This window comes from Centruroides vittatus, unplaced genomic scaffold, assembly GCF_030686945.1.
Source record: "Centruroides vittatus isolate TY-2023 unplaced genomic scaffold, ASM3068694v2 contig_1157, whole genome shotgun sequence".
Lineage (NCBI taxonomy): Eukaryota > Metazoa > Arthropoda > Arachnida > Scorpiones > Buthidae > Centruroides > Centruroides vittatus.
The window spans coordinates 449,434-467,637 of NW_027120743.1; the positions used below are offsets into that span (position 1 = coordinate 449,434).

Below are 18,204 nucleotides of genomic sequence, written 5' to 3' on the forward strand. Positions count from 1 at the left end.
ACACCTAAGAAATATAGCGCTGGCTGATCAGTGTACTGGCAATGCATACTAGGGGAGTGCAGGAGTGGAATTCAATACCACCCCAAACCATAATACCGGGTCTAGGATGTGTATGGCAATGCATTAGGCAACAGTTCAGCAGTCTCTCACCACGGTGTCTCCAGACTCTAATCCGACCATCGTGTGACAGCGTTGACAACGTGACACATTACTTATTCCAGTGCAGCAAATACGAACATCCTCGTGAAAACTTTATGAGACAATGTGTTTTGGCCGGCTCAAATTGGCCACCAAAGCGCACAGCACTTGTGCAAAGTAAAATGTTATTAGATAACCTCTGTAAATTTATAAAAGCAACGAAAAAACTGTCTGCAAGAAAACAGTCAGAATATCCACCAGAAGACAATGAAAGAACTACTACAAGTGAAGAAATCGATTAAATTGTCGACAAACAACTGATCATCTTGTACATATTGTATATAATTGTATATATGTTACAACTGTTCACATTGTAAGTCTCAATGTAGGCAAAGTAGCCTAAATTGTATTTTTTCCTAAAGTTTGTTCTGTTAATGTATGCCGAAGCAAGACGACTCTGCAGACCCCTTTCCCTTCATATCCTAATCTTCCATCTAATCTATCACTACTGCTACTTCTTTCCTTTCATTCCTTTCAGGGCTAAGTCAGTCAACAAGATAGACAGCCCTCTTAATCTTTACTCGTAATAATAATAATAATCCGACCATCGTTGTGTTGCAGGTGGAAGCAGGATTCATCAGTAAAAACAATGTCATTACATTCGGTTGTCCATGTCCGTCGTTCATCGCACCATTGCTGGCACAAATGCCTGTGGTTTTGACTCAACAGTACACGCAGCAATGGATGCCTTGTGGACATTCCACTCTGCTGCAAACGATGTCGAATGGTACGCGCGGACACCGATTATTGCACAACAGACTGAATTTGTTGTGATATGGTTTGTGATGTGGCACAGCGATCCATCACTGCCATGCGCACGATATGCCTGTCATCACGTGCAGTGATGCAACAAGGTGGGTGCAATAGGTCCCGTCGGTCCATCATTCCCTCCTGCATCCAGCGGTTACAGATCTGCATCACAGTTGCTTGGTTACGTCTGATATGATCACCGATTTCTCTGAAGGATAATCCGCAATCCCTATAGGCAACTATTCTTCCTCGGTCGAACTCAGAAACGTGCTTAAAAGACACTCGTTTTCTTCTGCATGGCATACTGAAGCTGCTTACGCCAAAAAAAAAAACGCACAAAACAAAATTCCAGTACTTCAAAACAGCCTTCTATTCTCCCTTTATATAGATAGCGCTTGCAGGTGGCACAACAGGTGCCCATGATGTGTGTCTGCGCTGAAATGCTAATCAATTGCATATCTCATCGCCGCAAATGCATGGTGCAAATTTTACTTGATTTGGATGCTTCCTTCAGGGTGTTGCATTTTTGATGGCCAGCAGTGTAGAATGCAAGTCGAGTGAAGAGCAAATGAATAAAAAAGACATCCTCTATGATGATGAGCCCTCTTTGAACTTCGTCGATAATGATGACAATCATCATGAAGGTGAGCAAGCCTCTCTGATAACGAATATAATGTGGATGACTTTATTCTGTCAAAGGTTTCTGCAAGAACTAAGAATGGTTTGTTGCAAAAATAGTGACTGCACATTTCGACGAGGATTTCACTGTCAAATGGTTGAAGAGGAACAAACAAATTTCAATTTTCAGATGAAAAACAACGGCAAATGTAAGCAAACCTGACATTGTTTTAAGGTTCTTTGTCCACGTGATCAGGGTGAACGGAGTCGTTTTGCTAAAAGTTATTTTACATTTGATTTTTCTGCTTATGGAGTCATTTAACACAGCATTTCGTATATATCCAGTTAACCCCGAGATAGGGGTTAACTGGACACTTGACATGTTAAAAATAATAAATTTTTTTTACACACTTTATGCATATACAGACAAAATTGCTTTTTCTCATTTACTATATTTAAGCCATAGCACAAAGAAAACAAGTTTCCAAATAATGGAATTTATTTAAAAACATTGTATTAAGTTAATTAACACATTCTCCCCTACAGCCTTAACATTTTTGAATATTTGACACGTTCTTTTAATATATCATCGTCATTTACAATAGAAAAAAAAGGGATAAACGTACTTTACAATCTCGTATTTTAAATGTTTTTAAAAATTTAAACTTTGGTATAGATTTTTCGGTGTTGCACACGTGTTAGCGACTTGTATTTTGTGAGAATCCAAAGCAGTTACTGTATGGCTTCAGCCAGAAGATATATATCAGTCACTACTCGTTTATCTCCACTTTTTTAACAAGACGAACAAAGACTTAATTCTATTTTATATTCCCTTAGCGTACTTTATCTTGTTTTTCCCACTATCGCCTGTTATCTACCCTTCCTTGTTTAGGGGCTTGAGGAATTTAAAAACTCGATATAAATATAATTCAATAAGGCAAATATTTCAGATAGTTAATAGTCTTTAACTGTATAGCTATTAAAATACGGTTATTTTTTAATGTTCAAAAAAATTCAAATAAAAAATTCATTAACCTGATTACTTATAAATTTATTTATAAAAATACACAATTTATTCCAACAGAATTTAAAATTTATTTTAAAAAAATGGTTCTAACATAATCATATTTCTATCGTTATTTAAAACATTCTCTTCGTATAATTTCAACTGATGATTAGTATGAACGGGAGCTAGATCTTGAGTACAACACCATCTGAAATATATTTCTTTTTGTGAAAAAAAAAGTTTCTTATTTATTTAATGCTACATGCAGGGTAGCCACAAAATCTTTATGCATGTAATTGAATATCTCCCCTGACAAATTCAATGAATTTAATAATAATCTGATAAGATATGACCTGGTGGAAGTCCAGATTTGACTTGATATTTGGTTGAAAGCATTAGGTATAAAGGAGAAGTTCTTAACTACTCCTTTTGACAGTAAAAGAAATAACATATCAGAGACTACTTTAATGACTTCCAAGTGTCAGCATGGAACTCGCTCAGAAAAACATGAAGATAAATTAAAATTTGTGTGGAAAGTAAAGAACAGTTGGGACTCTGTGGCCACTCTACATTAATTTTACTTCAGAACTAAAGAGTTTAAATGTCTTTTAGTTTAACATCTTAAAAATATTTAAATAATAAATAAATTTGTTAATAAAAAATACAATGTAATATTTATAATGAAATTTAAAATAACACAATGAGCAAAATGCAAATTATACCTGAATGCTATAATATTATCTTGCTCACTTTGAGTAGTAGAAGCATTTTCAATCAACAATGAGCCTAAAATTTAATAATTTTAGTTTAACAAATGTATCTATTCTAAAAAAACATGTAATATTTACATAAAAATAAAATAATGAACAAGAAATGGAAGTTAAACATAAATTTATATTTAAAAATAATACAGTATATAAGCCTACATGTAATTTAAGTTTTTTATTTTCATTTTAACTGTACTGTACATAATACACTATTAAACAATATTATGTTAGTATTGTATCACGAATTAGTCAACAGTAAATCACCAATTTTACAATTCCCGGTAAAAATGCGTTTTTCGTTAATTCAATTCCTTAAAAATAAAAAAGTTATAACTATGGCACATTTGTAGTAATGGATTAGAGTGATAGGATAAGGAAACGAAACAAATCTACCAAGGGGATGCCTTCTGGTAGACATTTATATAGGAAACTGGTCCCTATTTAGGTGTCAGACGTGTAGGCTAAAGATAAACCCTTTCCTTTAATTATGAGTACAATAGATAGTTCGTGGACCCCTGATATTGAAGAAATGACATAAATAAGTTATGTAAATATTTTCTGAAAATTTATTCACACGACTAGTGAGTATGCTTATAAGAACAACTTCGCATGCTACTAAAAGTCCACATATACAATGCCTCCACCTTTTCCCTCTCCAACATATACAATGACATACTTTTTGTAATCCTGCTCCTCCTCTTAAATTGTACACATAATTAATGGACGGCCCTTTAATATGTACAATAATAATGTCATAGGCATTAGGCTAGTTAATGTGTCAATTTGCAGGTTTCACCATAGGCATATGAGTGGGGAGAACAGGGGGCAGCTTTCCTCCCAAATCTGGGCAAAGCAAGAACAAAAATATCAAAGAAAGCAAAATGGCAAACAAATTATCATTGATGGCATATTACAGATTGATAACCTACTTGTATTTTTATTGATTTAAAATTTCAAGAAAATCAACCCCTCTGCTCTCTTAACCAAACTGTCTCCATACCCCCTTGAGTTTAACATGCACAAATATATCGATTCTGGATTATTTCCAAATGTTTTCTGTGTGTTTTCACGTATTTGAGTGCAAAAATTCAATTCCAAAAAGTAATTTTGATGGACCTAATGTTATAGGTTACATACAGTAGGTATTTCACTGTATCTTCACTTAATAGAGACTAGTTATTTTCTCAATGAAACTATTTTAAGAGATTGATCAGTGCTTAAGATAAAATAATAAATTTATTTCGTAATTACATTTTTACAAATTATTAAATAGATTGCATTTTTTTTTTGAAATAAACTGTAATTTCCTTAGAATTAGTTTTTCCCCTAAAAATCTAAACATCATTAGTTGAATTATCAAATATTAAAAATCATTATTATTAATTTTGGAATAATGAAAATTTTTCCATCATCAATTTCACATCCTCACATTTACAATACATGTATGCATGCAAATAATTCTACAATAAACTCTTGAAGGAACTGCTCTGTCAAGACTTGGTTGGTATCACGATTTCAAATTTTCATACTTCAAGAGTTTTTATGAAATCATAAATTCTTTCAGTAATAAATTACATCAAAATGAATAAAAATAAATAGGAAGCTAATGTCTAAATTTTACTTGTGTCTTAAGATTAAAAGGCAGAAAAGTTGGAGATATTACAAATGATTAATATACTCTCAAATCTTTTAAATAAAAGTAGTCAATTATTAAATATCTTTTCCTTTATTCAGCAAACTGCCATTGCTTCAAATATTCCCTTGATTTAAATATTATTTCTTCAAGAATATATACATATTTTATTTATTGTATATATTAAAATAAGAAGATAAGTAAATAATTCTTCTAGTATATAATAATTTAATCAAACAAAAAAATAATTATTTATATATGAAAGCCTATTAATATATACTTACCTATATAAATACGAGCTAATGAGTATGCTAAGTCTCTAGCTGCCGTAATTAACTTATCAGGATTTTCTTGAATAAAATTTGTAGTATTGTGTAAGGCTAGTTCAACAATGCTTTTAGGTTCTTGCAACTTTCCAGAATCTGAATGTAATCTAGATAAAACATTTGAATAATATGCTCCAAAAATTTCAGTACCATGATTTCTTAAACTTCTAAGAACATCTAATGACAAAATATTAGTTGTTCCTTCCCAAATTGGCACAACCTTTAAATTAAAAAAGAAAAGAAAATCTTTGTAAAATTTAAAGAATTCAATAAAATTTAGGTTTTTCACAGAATAAATTATAGATAAGCATAAAGTTAAACACTTATTTTAACTAATTGGGGTCTATTAATATACCTATTTTATGTTACCTGATAAAAATATTATGCAAACATACAATTTTAAACAATAATTAATAAACAGCTATGGCTGTCTTCCTATTTCAAAACTCACTTCAGTTTTGTTCTAAATAGTTTCAGTTCTTATTTAAAACAAAATTATATTATTTCTTAGTTTACTTTTTAAAATTAGTACAAGGTCACTATTTCAAAATATATTCATTGTCCAAAAAATCAATATTTCAAAACATAAAACACTTTTATCCATTCATCACTGTAATAGATATGAGGAATTCAAATAACTCAATACGTTAAGCTAGTGTAAATATAATAAGTTCCATAAAACAAATTTCTATTTTCTAAAATTTATAAATAAAAATTAAATTATTTTGTATAAGTAACATTTATGTAATATCATTGGTGTCACTTCTTTATATTGTTTAAAAAGGTAAGAACTTATCGTTCTTAACTGTGAAGCTTCATCAATTATTTTGCATTACATTCTAAATTGTTCTGTATTGAAAGCTCTTGAATAAAATTATCTGTAAAATTTAACTCTGTTCAAAAAAAAATCTATTACTTCTATTTAAAAAATTAGGTTTAGATTTACAGAAATAAAACATTAACACTATTTTAACAGTTTTTGTTTCAAAACAGTAACATAATTAAATATAAAAATTTACAGTTAAAAAAATTTTAAATAATCAAATTTGTAAAAGACTTTGTAAGTTTCTTAGTATTTATCATATTTCATTGCAACATAATGTATATGAAACTGTGAGCCCAGACATGACAAAAAAATTTATTCAAACAAATTTTTCAAGAGAAAAATCATCCAAGAGATGATTAAAATTGTTCCCATGGATTTGCTTCCTTTCAAGGGTGACACATCAAATGTGTCATGCAGAATCAATGAGTGAACATTTGACTATTGGTTCTAAAATACTAAAAATCTTAACCAAGTCATGGAAAAACCCAGGAGGAGCCCCCCAGATAAAAGGGAGGGGATGAAGACAATCAGGAGAGTCGTCCTCAACCTTTTCTAAAAGTGTGTGTGTGTTCTGAACCACTGTTCCAGCATGCTGGCTGAAACAGTGGTTCTTTGTCGCTTGCCACCGCCAAAGAAGAAGAAAAAAAGGGATTACTCTCTGAATGGAGTTGCCGAACCGTCACACCTACACCGCATTCAATATGTCTAAGACTTATGAGTTTTTTAAAGTATTTATCATCTCACAAACTTACTGCGAGCTCTCTCTCGGTCAAGGTCACGAGAAGTTTATCCCTCCCTTTTTAGCAATTGTGCTCAGCATCTATATTAGGTTTTGAGCTATTATGCTAAGCTTCTGAAATGTTGTCATAAAATTTGTAAATATTATCCATCAATAAATGGGTATTTTTGTTAAGTGTTGTGGAGTGTACTTCCTCCGGTCGTCTCCTTCTGCTTCCATTCCGAATCTGGAAGCCCACAAGCGTGACCGCTCGCGCAACAAAATTTGCAGCCAACTCAGTTTCTGTGTCTGTTCGAAATAATACAGTGGTGTCATTCTGACAAGGTACCAAAGAGGTGCCGACCCTGCGGTCACAACTGTAATATTACACCAAATTTTGTTGAGTTCTTTAATAATTACAAAACTAGATAAAATCAAAAGACAAATAGCATAGATTTAATCCAGCAAAGTTGAAATTGTTAACAGATATTTTTGGCTTTTCATCAGATTTTTGTGTATGTATAAATAAATAAATAAAAACTTATTTTTGTATCACAATACTTATTTTTATTATATTAATTCTTTTATTTTTTCATTTGTATATTCTGCCCATTTTTACGTGTAGTCTTGAAATTTAACACTTTAATTTATTTGGTTGTAGAATGTTTTAAAAATTTGATAAACCTTTCAATTATGCATTACAAAATTTAATAGTTTATCAAATATTAAAACACTGTTGCCTAAGACAACTATTAAAACTGCTTAACACATTTGTAAACTAGTTTTATGAACCAAAGCTAATATTTTATTCAAGAGTATAATATAAATTTTTTTTATTACTTTTATGTTTTTAACAAAATATTCTCATTTGAATATTTGTTTCTAAAATGTTTTAAAAAATATCACTGTTATTACATTGATTAGTTATTACTGTATATAAAATTTTAATAAAAATTTAAATATTAAAATTATTTATAAAATTTCTTAACATTTAAAACTTATAAGCAAAATATGCTATACCTGAATATCACGTAAAATAGAAGCTATTCCAGTATCTTCCATATAACCTTGACCACCAAAACATTCTAGTCCTTCAGAGACAACTGCCACAGCCTTAATTAGTGAATAATTTTTATTAACACATTTCTTTAATAAGAAATAAATTATAAGCTATAATACTTTTTTTATATTTGTACTCTTTCTGTTCTGTGGGTACCTTTAGTACCTGATATATCAAAGTACAGTAAGACCCCACTTAACACAGGGGATGTGTTCCTAGAGGACAAAGCGCTAAGCGAAACAGCATTAAATGAGACTATTTTAACATGGAGTATATAGGGATAGCGAAACACGCAACCAAAAAATAAGAAAATTTTACCATAATTTTAAGTTATTTTTATATAAATTTTTGCGTAATAATATATGTTAAATAACACATAAATATATGTGCACAGAAATGTAAAGTTAATTTTTTGTGACGAAGGTCCTGGCTCTTCTGAAATTCTTGTTTTTTGTGATAAGTTGTGTAGTTCATTGGTTGCTTTCTTTTTCTTTCCTTAAGCAAATGTTGGTAGCAAAAGATCACATCCAAAATGTCTCGTTTTGCTTTGGCACTCCTATCAAACTCTGGATCATTTGGTACAATTTGATCAACAATTTCGGTTATCATTACCAAACTTTTACTAAGGAAAACTGTAGAGAAAATTTTTGGATTTTTTGTCTTCAGAATCTCTATTTTCCAGTTCTATATGAATTCCTTGTTCTGCCAGTTCTTGAAGGTTGTCTTTGGTAAGGCTCTTACCAGAAACCTGCAGTAACTTCCCAATATCCTGCTTGTCTACATCTCCTGTGTTAATTAAGTTGACAATTTTGTCAACCTAATGATGCAGCGATAGGCTCTTCTCGATGAGAATTCTTGAATACCTTCAGCCAAAACTTCTTCCACACTGCGTTCATGCATTTATCAGTTAATTCTTGCCAAGTGAAGTCAATATATTTCTTATGGCATCCAAGATGTTATATTTTTTCGAAAATTGCACAAACAAACATAGATTTAAGAGAAGTACAGTGCTACGACGAATTGCCATCTTTTACTGATTGGTTTGGGAATAATTATATTATATACGAATCAATGAAATACCACATTAATTTGAATCAGCCAAAATTTTGAGTGGTTTTTAGGCATCAAGCAGATCGTGTTATATTGAATCAGCATTAAGCAAGGCAGCGTTAAGCGGGGTCTTACTGTATGTAACTTTATTCTTACCATTTTCTGTGCTATCTTCTATAAAAAAAGCTATAGGTAGCAATTTTAAACTCAAGTAACAATTTAAGAAATTTTTTGATAATATCAAAACAACCTACATTCCGAAAACAATGCATTTATGCAAATATTCATTTTACAACATTTAAATTAAACTATTAACTTTTCAGAAATAAAAAAGTTAATAGTGTAGTTTAAAAAATAATATAATTAAGGTATAATTCACTTTTCATTTCTGAAAAATTACCTGGCTACTTGACACATGTCTATACTGTAACATATTTCATTAATTAATTAATTAATCTAAAATTAGAAAATGTGAATTTGTTTTAATAACTATATTATAAAATTATCATTTATTGATTTACCTGCTTTGCAGTATAAAGTTTTAATATGGGAGTTAATAAACGAAAAAGTAGAACTTCTTCATCGGTAGCTTTATTGCATTCTTGTTTACCTAACCATCTGATAACCTACATAAAGAATTTTAAATTAAATGTAACCTCAAAAATAAAACAGATATTATAAAATACATTTTAAGAAATAACTCACTTCTAATAGCAATAACAATGAACCTTGTATTTCTGTCTCCATTCTAGCTAAAGTTTGTACATGCAACGGATAATTATTTAATTTACTTCCAAAGACAGATCTACGATTAGCATAGTCACTTGCAAGATTTAAAATACTAATTTAAAACATTAAAAGATTAAATTAAAATATCATTTATTAATTTCGATTTAAGAAAACAAACTTTAAACGTACCGTCTCATAATAGAAATAGATCCTACTGCGTTATGGATACGAGTCATAGTCAACATATATGATATAGCAGCAATTCCTTGGCCATTTTCTGATATCTTTCAAAAGTCAAGATATAATTGCATCATAATTTCTAATTATATTATTTTAAAAACTTTTTTATAATTGAAAGTTTAGAGAAACATCCAATTTTCAAAAATTCTGCAAAGGCTTACAAATCATACTACCAATGATATTTACCTGATTCTTTTTATTGTATATTACACAAAAAGTCTGTTGTGTTATTTCATTATAAGTCATACAAAAAACATAAATTTACAGTAAATTAAAAAAATACAGCATACCTTATAAGCTGTTGTTCCATCTAATAATAATTCTGCAGTTGGAAGCTGTCTTGTTCCTAATTTATCTTTTAACCTTATTATCTGTATTTTATTTAAATTCCCATCAATTTCCTTAGTTTCTAAATAAAATAAACTTAATGGTTGAAATTCCTGAAATTCATAAACAAACCATAACTGTTTTTTCCAAATACATTCTAATTAAAATAATATATATTGATTAATTATATAATATATGATATATAATTACATAAAATAAAAAAACAAATTTATTATTTCCATTAAAAAATTAAAAAAACTTTTACTAAAGTAGCTACAATAACATATTCATTTCATTTACTTATAAAAAAACATCTTCAAATGTTTATCCATTGAAAGAAATTTTAAATTACTATTTTTTTTCTAATATAGTAATTAAAATGAAAAATATTTTCAATGTGTATAAAATAAACTTCATGCTATACAGTGGAACCTCGCTTAATGAGCATAATACATTCCAGAGTTTTACTCGCAATGCGAAACACTCATTAAGTGAAACAATTTTTCCCATAGAAATTAATGTAAAATACGATAATGTGTTCCACGTCGAAAAAATGCTCAAATGTTTTATGTATAACGTTTATTCAAAAAAATTGTACAATATACACTGTTATGGAGCGTGAAACCATCATCATCATTTCTCGCGCAAAATGATGATGATTCTGGAATGAGAATTCGATTTGCAGAAACAAAAAAAAATCACAGCTAATATGTTTGATAAACACTCCAAACGATATGCCAAATTCTTGGGTTATGTAAAGGCTATAATTAAATATTAGAAATTAATTAATTTGACTAGAAGTAGGCAGTTATGCTTTCATCTCGTATTAAATTTAATAATAATAAATAGTTAATTTTTAATTCAGACATTTCTAAAATTTAATTTGGAATTGGTCATTAAATTTAATGACCCAAGAATTTTTCATATTGTTTGGCATGTTTATTATGTAACGGACTATGGTTGTTGATGTTTATAAGTAATATGTGTGAACGCAAGTTTGGAAAAATATGTGATCACAAGTGACACTAAGATGCTAGCAGAATGAATGCTAAACACAAATTGATGGACCATACCGCAGACGCACAGTTCAGGACTTCCCCTCTCCTCATCACTCATTATGCAAAACATCGCTTATTAAACAAGGCAAATTGTTTTAATTTGTTTTGCTCGTTATGTGAAATATGCGTTGTGCGAGCTGCTCGTTAAGTGAGGTTCCACTGTATATGCTTTTAATATAAAACTTTTATCATAATAATTTATTTAACCTGGTGAAAAATATATATGACTATATAATATACAGTCGACTCAGCATAAGTCAACACCCCAAGGGAAAGTGGAAATGTGTCGAGTTATCAAACTAAAGCGAAGTTGGAAAAAAACTAGAAAACTACAATTAGGAAAATATAGTAGTGCGTTATACAGTAGTATAGGCTTACAATACATTGTGTCCTCCATTTACAATTACTCTGTAGATGAAAAACTGAAAAATTCGTTTAGTGTTGTTTGTTTTGAGCACATAACTGTCTCGACTTTCTTTTTCAACGATCATGAATGCCTTGAAAACATCATCTTTGCCATTGTCAATTGTTGGCAAGTAACGTCTAAGGATCCTTAATGCCTCTAGCATGAGAAAATGCAAAATTGGATTCTGATGTGACGTTGATGTAGATTGTATATTTTCTGTTTGTTTATCTGTTATTATTTTATAGATAAAAATACATAAAATGTTAAGGCATTTTTATTAATATGTATATATATATATATATATATATATATATATATATATATATTAATAATATTAATATATTAAATATATTAATTATATATTAATAAATAAATAGACGCTCCCTCCTGAAAAAAAATGAGTTAGCATCACATGTGCAGAGTGAATTCATTTTTTTCAGGAGGGAGTGACGACTTATCAGAGTGTGGGACAGCAAAAGTATGTCGACTTATCCAGTAGTGACGAGTTAAATGGTGTCGAGTAAACCAGTATGTTTTAACATTAATGCCTATGTAAGTTGGCCGGTACCACAGAAAACTGACTACTTAACTGATGGTGTCGAGTTATCCGGGTGACAACTTATGCGGAGTTGACTGTATATATATGTATGTATGTATATATATATATATATATGTTCTATATACAGGAAATACATCCTCTTTAATTCGAACTCAGATAGTTAAAAATCCCATTGGTTCATAACTGTACTTTTGTTCCGGCCAGGGATATAGATTTACATGTGAAGGAATTTGGTTAGTTCAATATACAGCTACTTTGTAATTTGAAGGGAAAATTCTGTCCAATATGCATATGTTAACTCATTTGTTTAGACTGACATGCCTCCATACCATAAGAGAACAATACACCAAGAACAATTCTGGTTAATATGGCTTTGCTTTGATAGTAACATATTTTTAGGTATCACCTTACCCATGGACTATCCTTCTTTTTCTCTTATCTCATTAAATACAACTGGTTTTTGGGATTGCAAGATTGGACTATGAGCAGTAGATTGAGATATTTGTAGCACTCTAGTCTACTACATTTGGATGACTTACTACTTTTTGGGCCACATTTTGAGGAATTCTACTTTAATTTTTATAAAAACCTATCTGGTAACCAGTGAGGTTTTCACCAGACACTTACTGTTTATCTGCAGTTTATTTATATTTTTATTATTAATTATTAATTAACAAAAATAGCATTCTGTATACATATCTATATTCCATTTGCTTAATAAATTATGTCAGTTACATGGCATTTGGCATTCTGTACAGATATATATATATATATATATATAAATCTTTTGATAATTTGAAACTTGATATTTGAAGTTGTGATTATTTTGTTCCTTGAATTTCAAACTAATGAGAATTTCTTATATATATAGAATTTTTAAATTAATTCTTTATCAGTTTTTCTAACAAAGCATATAATTCGACAAATACAGTAGACCCCCTATAACATAGTAGATACGTTCTGTGTTATATGAATTCCGTGTTGTACGAGTCACTTAGACTTTTTTCAAATACATGAGCCGTTCACAGCCCGGCACTTGTGCAGTTTAGGCTGTTTGAAAGGTTTTCTTCCATAAAATTAATCTATTCTAGACTAATTTGACTTGAACATTTCAAAACACATATAATTTTTTGGGAATAATCCATATAAACTATGCTATAAACAAAAAATTGTAGGAATACTTACTGAGTGCACACCATTGCTTAAGCTTGTTTTTGTCGCGGAGCGACTCATCGAACGGCGGAAGTGTTTCCTGATAAGTTATTCTTTCTGTGAAAAATTTGCTGAACTTTGGAGACATCATTAATAAAAATATAATTTTTATGGTTGTTGAATAATAAAGGCTTTTTAGTAGGTTTGCTGCTTATTTAAACTCAAAGGTTTGTGCAATGTCCACTATTGGTCCAGATTCAACCAATCCTGTCGAGACACAAGTCGGCCATGACAATCTGTCTCATTATTTTACCATGTTATACGAGCCTCCTTTAGCGTACTATACAAACACGATTGCAATTTTTCTGCCGTGTTATACGAATCTGTCTTATATGAACCCATGTTATAGGGGGTCTACTGTACTCTAATTATTTCAAGTGACTATAAATTTACATTAATAAAAAAAAACAGATAAATACTTATTCCAATGAATTCATTCTTTGGAATAAATGGCTTTTAATTTCAAAATAGTAAATACATGTTGAAATGTTTTCACTAATCAGTTAAAACAATGTTTACAAAATATTCTTCTATATATATATAAATATATACTGTATTTGTTTCTTTGATACTTTGTATATGCACACAAATCATCAAATTTCCAATGATTCAAGCAAATTTCTTGATATTATTGACTAGGGATTGCAATCCAGCAGTGTTTTCAATCCAGCTGGATTTTTGCTGGACCAACATCATTCCAGCTGGATCCAGCGCGGATGTATTTTTGGTGCAATGGTGTTATCTATCTATCCAGTAATTTATGGTTTTTTTTAAAGAAATAAAACATTTTTTTTAAATACTTAAGAAACATTTGTTATTTAGACTGGTCACTATAAATCAGTAAAACTTCTTACACATTTAAGTAGTAAACTTAACTTTAGTTCGGTTTAACACTTGAAATAAAGATAATTAACTTTAAATGTTTAGTTAGGTTATAATTATAATGTAATTTTTAAGTTAAATAATAGCAAAGGTAATACTACTAATTAATTTATATTAATATATTAATATAAATTAATTATAATATATATTAATATATTATAATAATGTAAGGATGAATAATCAGTGGCTAAGTGGCTATCAGTCTTACCAGTTTTCTTATATAGGCTCTACATATCAGTCTATTGTTATTTATACGTAATTTAATTATTAGTGTTAGTAAAGTAGTGAGTAAATAATTAGTAGTAGTCTAGTAGTTAGTTATTATTATCACAGTCATGAATCACATACACTCATATCATCATGTATCTAAGATACTGATAGTCATTAATTTAATTAACTATTTAACTAACTAGGTAGTTTCAGTTTCTCACTAATTTTCACAATAAAATTGCCTAGCCTAGCCCACTAACCACTTATAGAATAAAAGTTAAAAACTCTTACTTAATAGAATTAGAGTAGAAGTTATAAAATATTAGTCTTGTCTTGAATAAAGTATTTTAAAGGATTAAATAAAATTAAATCAATTGCTTCTGTTATTTTTTTGACTTTTCTGGATGTAGGGTCTCAAGAAACAAATGGTATTGATAGTGTTGTCTCCCAACCTACTTCTTAATGAATTGCATATGTGGCTTTATTAAGCCTTGTTATTTATTTTTCTTTTCTTTACTTTCCTTATACTATCTTCCTGCGGTAAAAACTGTATTTCCAGCTTCTGTTTACTTAACCACACTGTAGTTAGTTAACCCATGTGGTCTGAACTGTAATAAAACAAAAGTAGGTGACACCCAATCGGTCGAGGGTTTACTGCCAGAGAAGAGAGGGAGATTGGAACGAAAGGAAGGAAGATTTTTTTGGGGAAAGAGGAAAGCAGGACGAGCACATAACAAAGACAATTATTAAGGAATGGATCCGAGGTTTTTTTTATTATTATTATTGCCAGTCACCCCTTTGAACTTTTTCATTCTGGCAATTCATGTATAATTCTTATCAACCTTATCTTGCTCTAGGGTCCTTTACTTTGTAAATTTAGTTAAACTACAGTAGAGAGTCATTAATCGGAACCCCGGTAATTGGAATCACCGGTAATCAGAACGATTTCCAGTCGGACTGTGTTGTGCTGAATCGAACGTTTTTGATACTAGATTTACTTCTAAAGTATAATTTTCATGTTTTTATATTCTTCAATATATTTATTTTGTTTGTACAAAATGCAGAAATAATTTTTAACGATACGATAGCCTCGATTATTATTATAAAAATTTTCGTTAGGCTTAAAGTCGACGAAAATTCAACACGAAGCAACACGCAACAAAGAAAAATTTGAACATTGGACAGGTTAATATATTTTTTCGTACATAATCGGTAATCAGAACAAATCACTAATCTGAACATCCCCAGTCCCCAATTGATTCCGATTTTCGACTCTCTACTGTATAGTTAAGCTAGACATACATTAGAATAAGTCCTTTGTTTTGTCAATACGTGGGGACCAATTGGTGATATTGTTACAGGTGGTCCCAAGTGTCTTTGTATTTTCTTAGTTAGTAAGTGTGTACAATTGCTTCTTTGGAAACTCTCAATGTTAACAGTAATTAATAAACTTTTTTTAATTTTTATCAAAGCCGAGCGATTCTCGGGATTCTGTTATTTATTACTCAACTACACACACATATCCCGATGCAAAGAAAGCCCTTTTTGCCTCTATGCTAGTTGGTTTCAGGGTCATCAAATAATCATAAATCGTTCCGTCACATGATTCATTGACGTCACAACTGACCGTAAATTAGAATTATGCACCAGGACTAGGAGAGGAGTTACTTATTTTATTTAGCACGAAGACACTTTATTTACCGAGAGTGGAAAGTCAACTGGCAATTAGATCAGCAGAGGTAAAAGAGTGGACGGTGTGTTATAGAGAGGGGGTATAGCATGTGCCACACTAAACAGCAACGTCCCTCTCGCTGCTGAGTGATAGCATACATAGCAAAGCGGCAATGCTGACAACATAGACTTTTGCACCATTATTTAGAAAGTTAATTGAGTATTTGCAAATCCCCAAATACCGCAAATACAGCAGGCCGAAGAATGCACTGGATCCAGTTGGACTGCTGGATGATGGATCCAGCAATTGCAATCCCTAATTACGATACGATAGCTGAGATTTTCGTGTGAGGTTGGGTGAGTCATACAGACTCACCCAACCTCACGTATATAAATTTTCAATTCACTATGATTTATTATACAATTTTGAATATGTGAAAATTGCTCTAACTAACAGTACTAGTGATTTTAAAGATTTCTTGCTCTCAGGATATAAGAGTTTTTCATTATTTAATAACTTTTCAGTATTTTGGCATATTTTAATATAATATAATTTCACTATAATGTATTTTGGAATCCCCACAATTTCATTACACTAACATTTTATTGTAAAAAGTGTTTGGTTGTTTTAATAACATATACAATAGTGTTTATGAAACCGTGCCGGTGCTTATTCTACAACTTGAACACAAACTATATGGTGTATTTTCTCGGACACATGGCAAATTTCATCACTAAGTTGAGGAAAACTTAGTGATGAAATTTGCCATGTGTCCGAGAAAATACACCATATAGTTTGTGTTCAAGTTGCAACATATACAATATTTTATTACAGTAAATAATAAATTGATTTTTAAACGAAGGAATGAAATACAATATAACTCAGTTACAAGAAATCCCAAAATAGTAATTTCTACTAAATTGATATTAATTATAATTTTTAATTTATACAAAATGCGATTAAGAATTAGGTCTTATAAATACCTGATCTTCACCATTTTTATCAGAAATTTTAGCCAGTGTTAGAGACATATCAGAATCTGCAGCTGAAGTAAACCACTTATAACCATAAAGTTTATAACAATCATTCTCTTGATGTAAAGCAATAGTTTCGGTCCCACCAGCTAATAAAAAATGCTTCATATTAAAATCATTTTTTCAGATAATTATACGAGGGATATTTTTTAAATAAGGTCCGTTTGTGAATAAAAGTGAGAATAATGCGCAATCACGGCAGTATGCATATGCTTCTGCTCCGAGCAAGCTTGGCGCGCGTTTTGACGCTATTTGCAGCCATATCGTCTGTCTGTATGCTGAGCTGTAGAAGTTTAAAATGTTTAAGAAAATTGAGTCTCCCGCCGACTGTGAGATACGATCTGTTATTCGATTCTTGAATGCAAGAAACTTGGCAGCAGCGGAAATTCACTGTCAGATTTGTGAAGTTTACGGTGATAATGCTATGAGTGACAGCAAAGTTCGAAAACGGGTAGGAATGTTCAAGGATGGGCGAGTTAATGTGCATGATGAGCCACGCCCTGGTCGACCTTCTCTAATTTCTGAAGATTTGGTTCGTGATGTGGATAACAAAATTTGAGAGGACCGACGATTCACGACTTCAACATTATCAATTGAATTTCCACAGATTTCAAGATCAGTTTTGTATACCATTGTTTCGGAGAAACTGAATTATCGAAAATTGTTTTCTCGGTGTGTTCCAAGACTGCTTTCTGACGATCACAAAACAAAAAAATTGGGCAGTGCTTTATTGTTTTGACTCGATACGATCATCCACACAGTCCAGACCTTGCACCCAGTGATTTTCACTTGTTTCAATACTTAAAAGAGTTCCTTGGTGGTCAACATTTCAACGACGAAGAAGAAGTGAAAACTGCAGTCGTGGATTGGGCTTCTTGACAGGCGGCAGATTTCTTTGAAGTTGGAGTTCAAAAAATTGTTGA

The 18,204-nt window shown here is 30.7% G+C and overlaps 1 protein-coding gene across 1 annotated transcript in view; it reads right to left on the reverse strand.

The window, feature by feature from the left end:
- Nucleotides 1-2,596: 2,596 nt before the first annotated feature.
- The window catches only part of LOC136979645 (acyl-CoA dehydrogenase family member 11-like), a 31,138-nt gene continuing 15,530 nt past the window's right edge, over nucleotides 2,597-18,204 (reverse strand). Inside the window, exons 5-13 of the mRNA XM_067275667.1 lie at nucleotides 17,231-17,370; nucleotides 10,212-10,361; nucleotides 9,871-9,965; nucleotides 9,658-9,793; nucleotides 9,474-9,578; nucleotides 7,863-7,955; nucleotides 5,257-5,518; nucleotides 3,295-3,358; nucleotides 2,597-2,780 (exon numbers count right to left, since the gene is read on the reverse strand). Coding sequence (XP_067131768.1) covers nucleotides 2,666-2,780; nucleotides 3,295-3,358; nucleotides 5,257-5,518; nucleotides 7,863-7,955; nucleotides 9,474-9,578; nucleotides 9,658-9,793; nucleotides 9,871-9,965; nucleotides 10,212-10,361; nucleotides 17,231-17,370 — 1,160 coding nt within the window. The 3' untranslated portion in view covers nucleotides 2,597-2,665. The remainder of the gene's footprint in view (nucleotides 2,781-3,294; nucleotides 3,359-5,256; nucleotides 5,519-7,862; nucleotides 7,956-9,473; nucleotides 9,579-9,657; nucleotides 9,794-9,870; nucleotides 9,966-10,211; nucleotides 10,362-17,230; nucleotides 17,371-18,204) is intronic.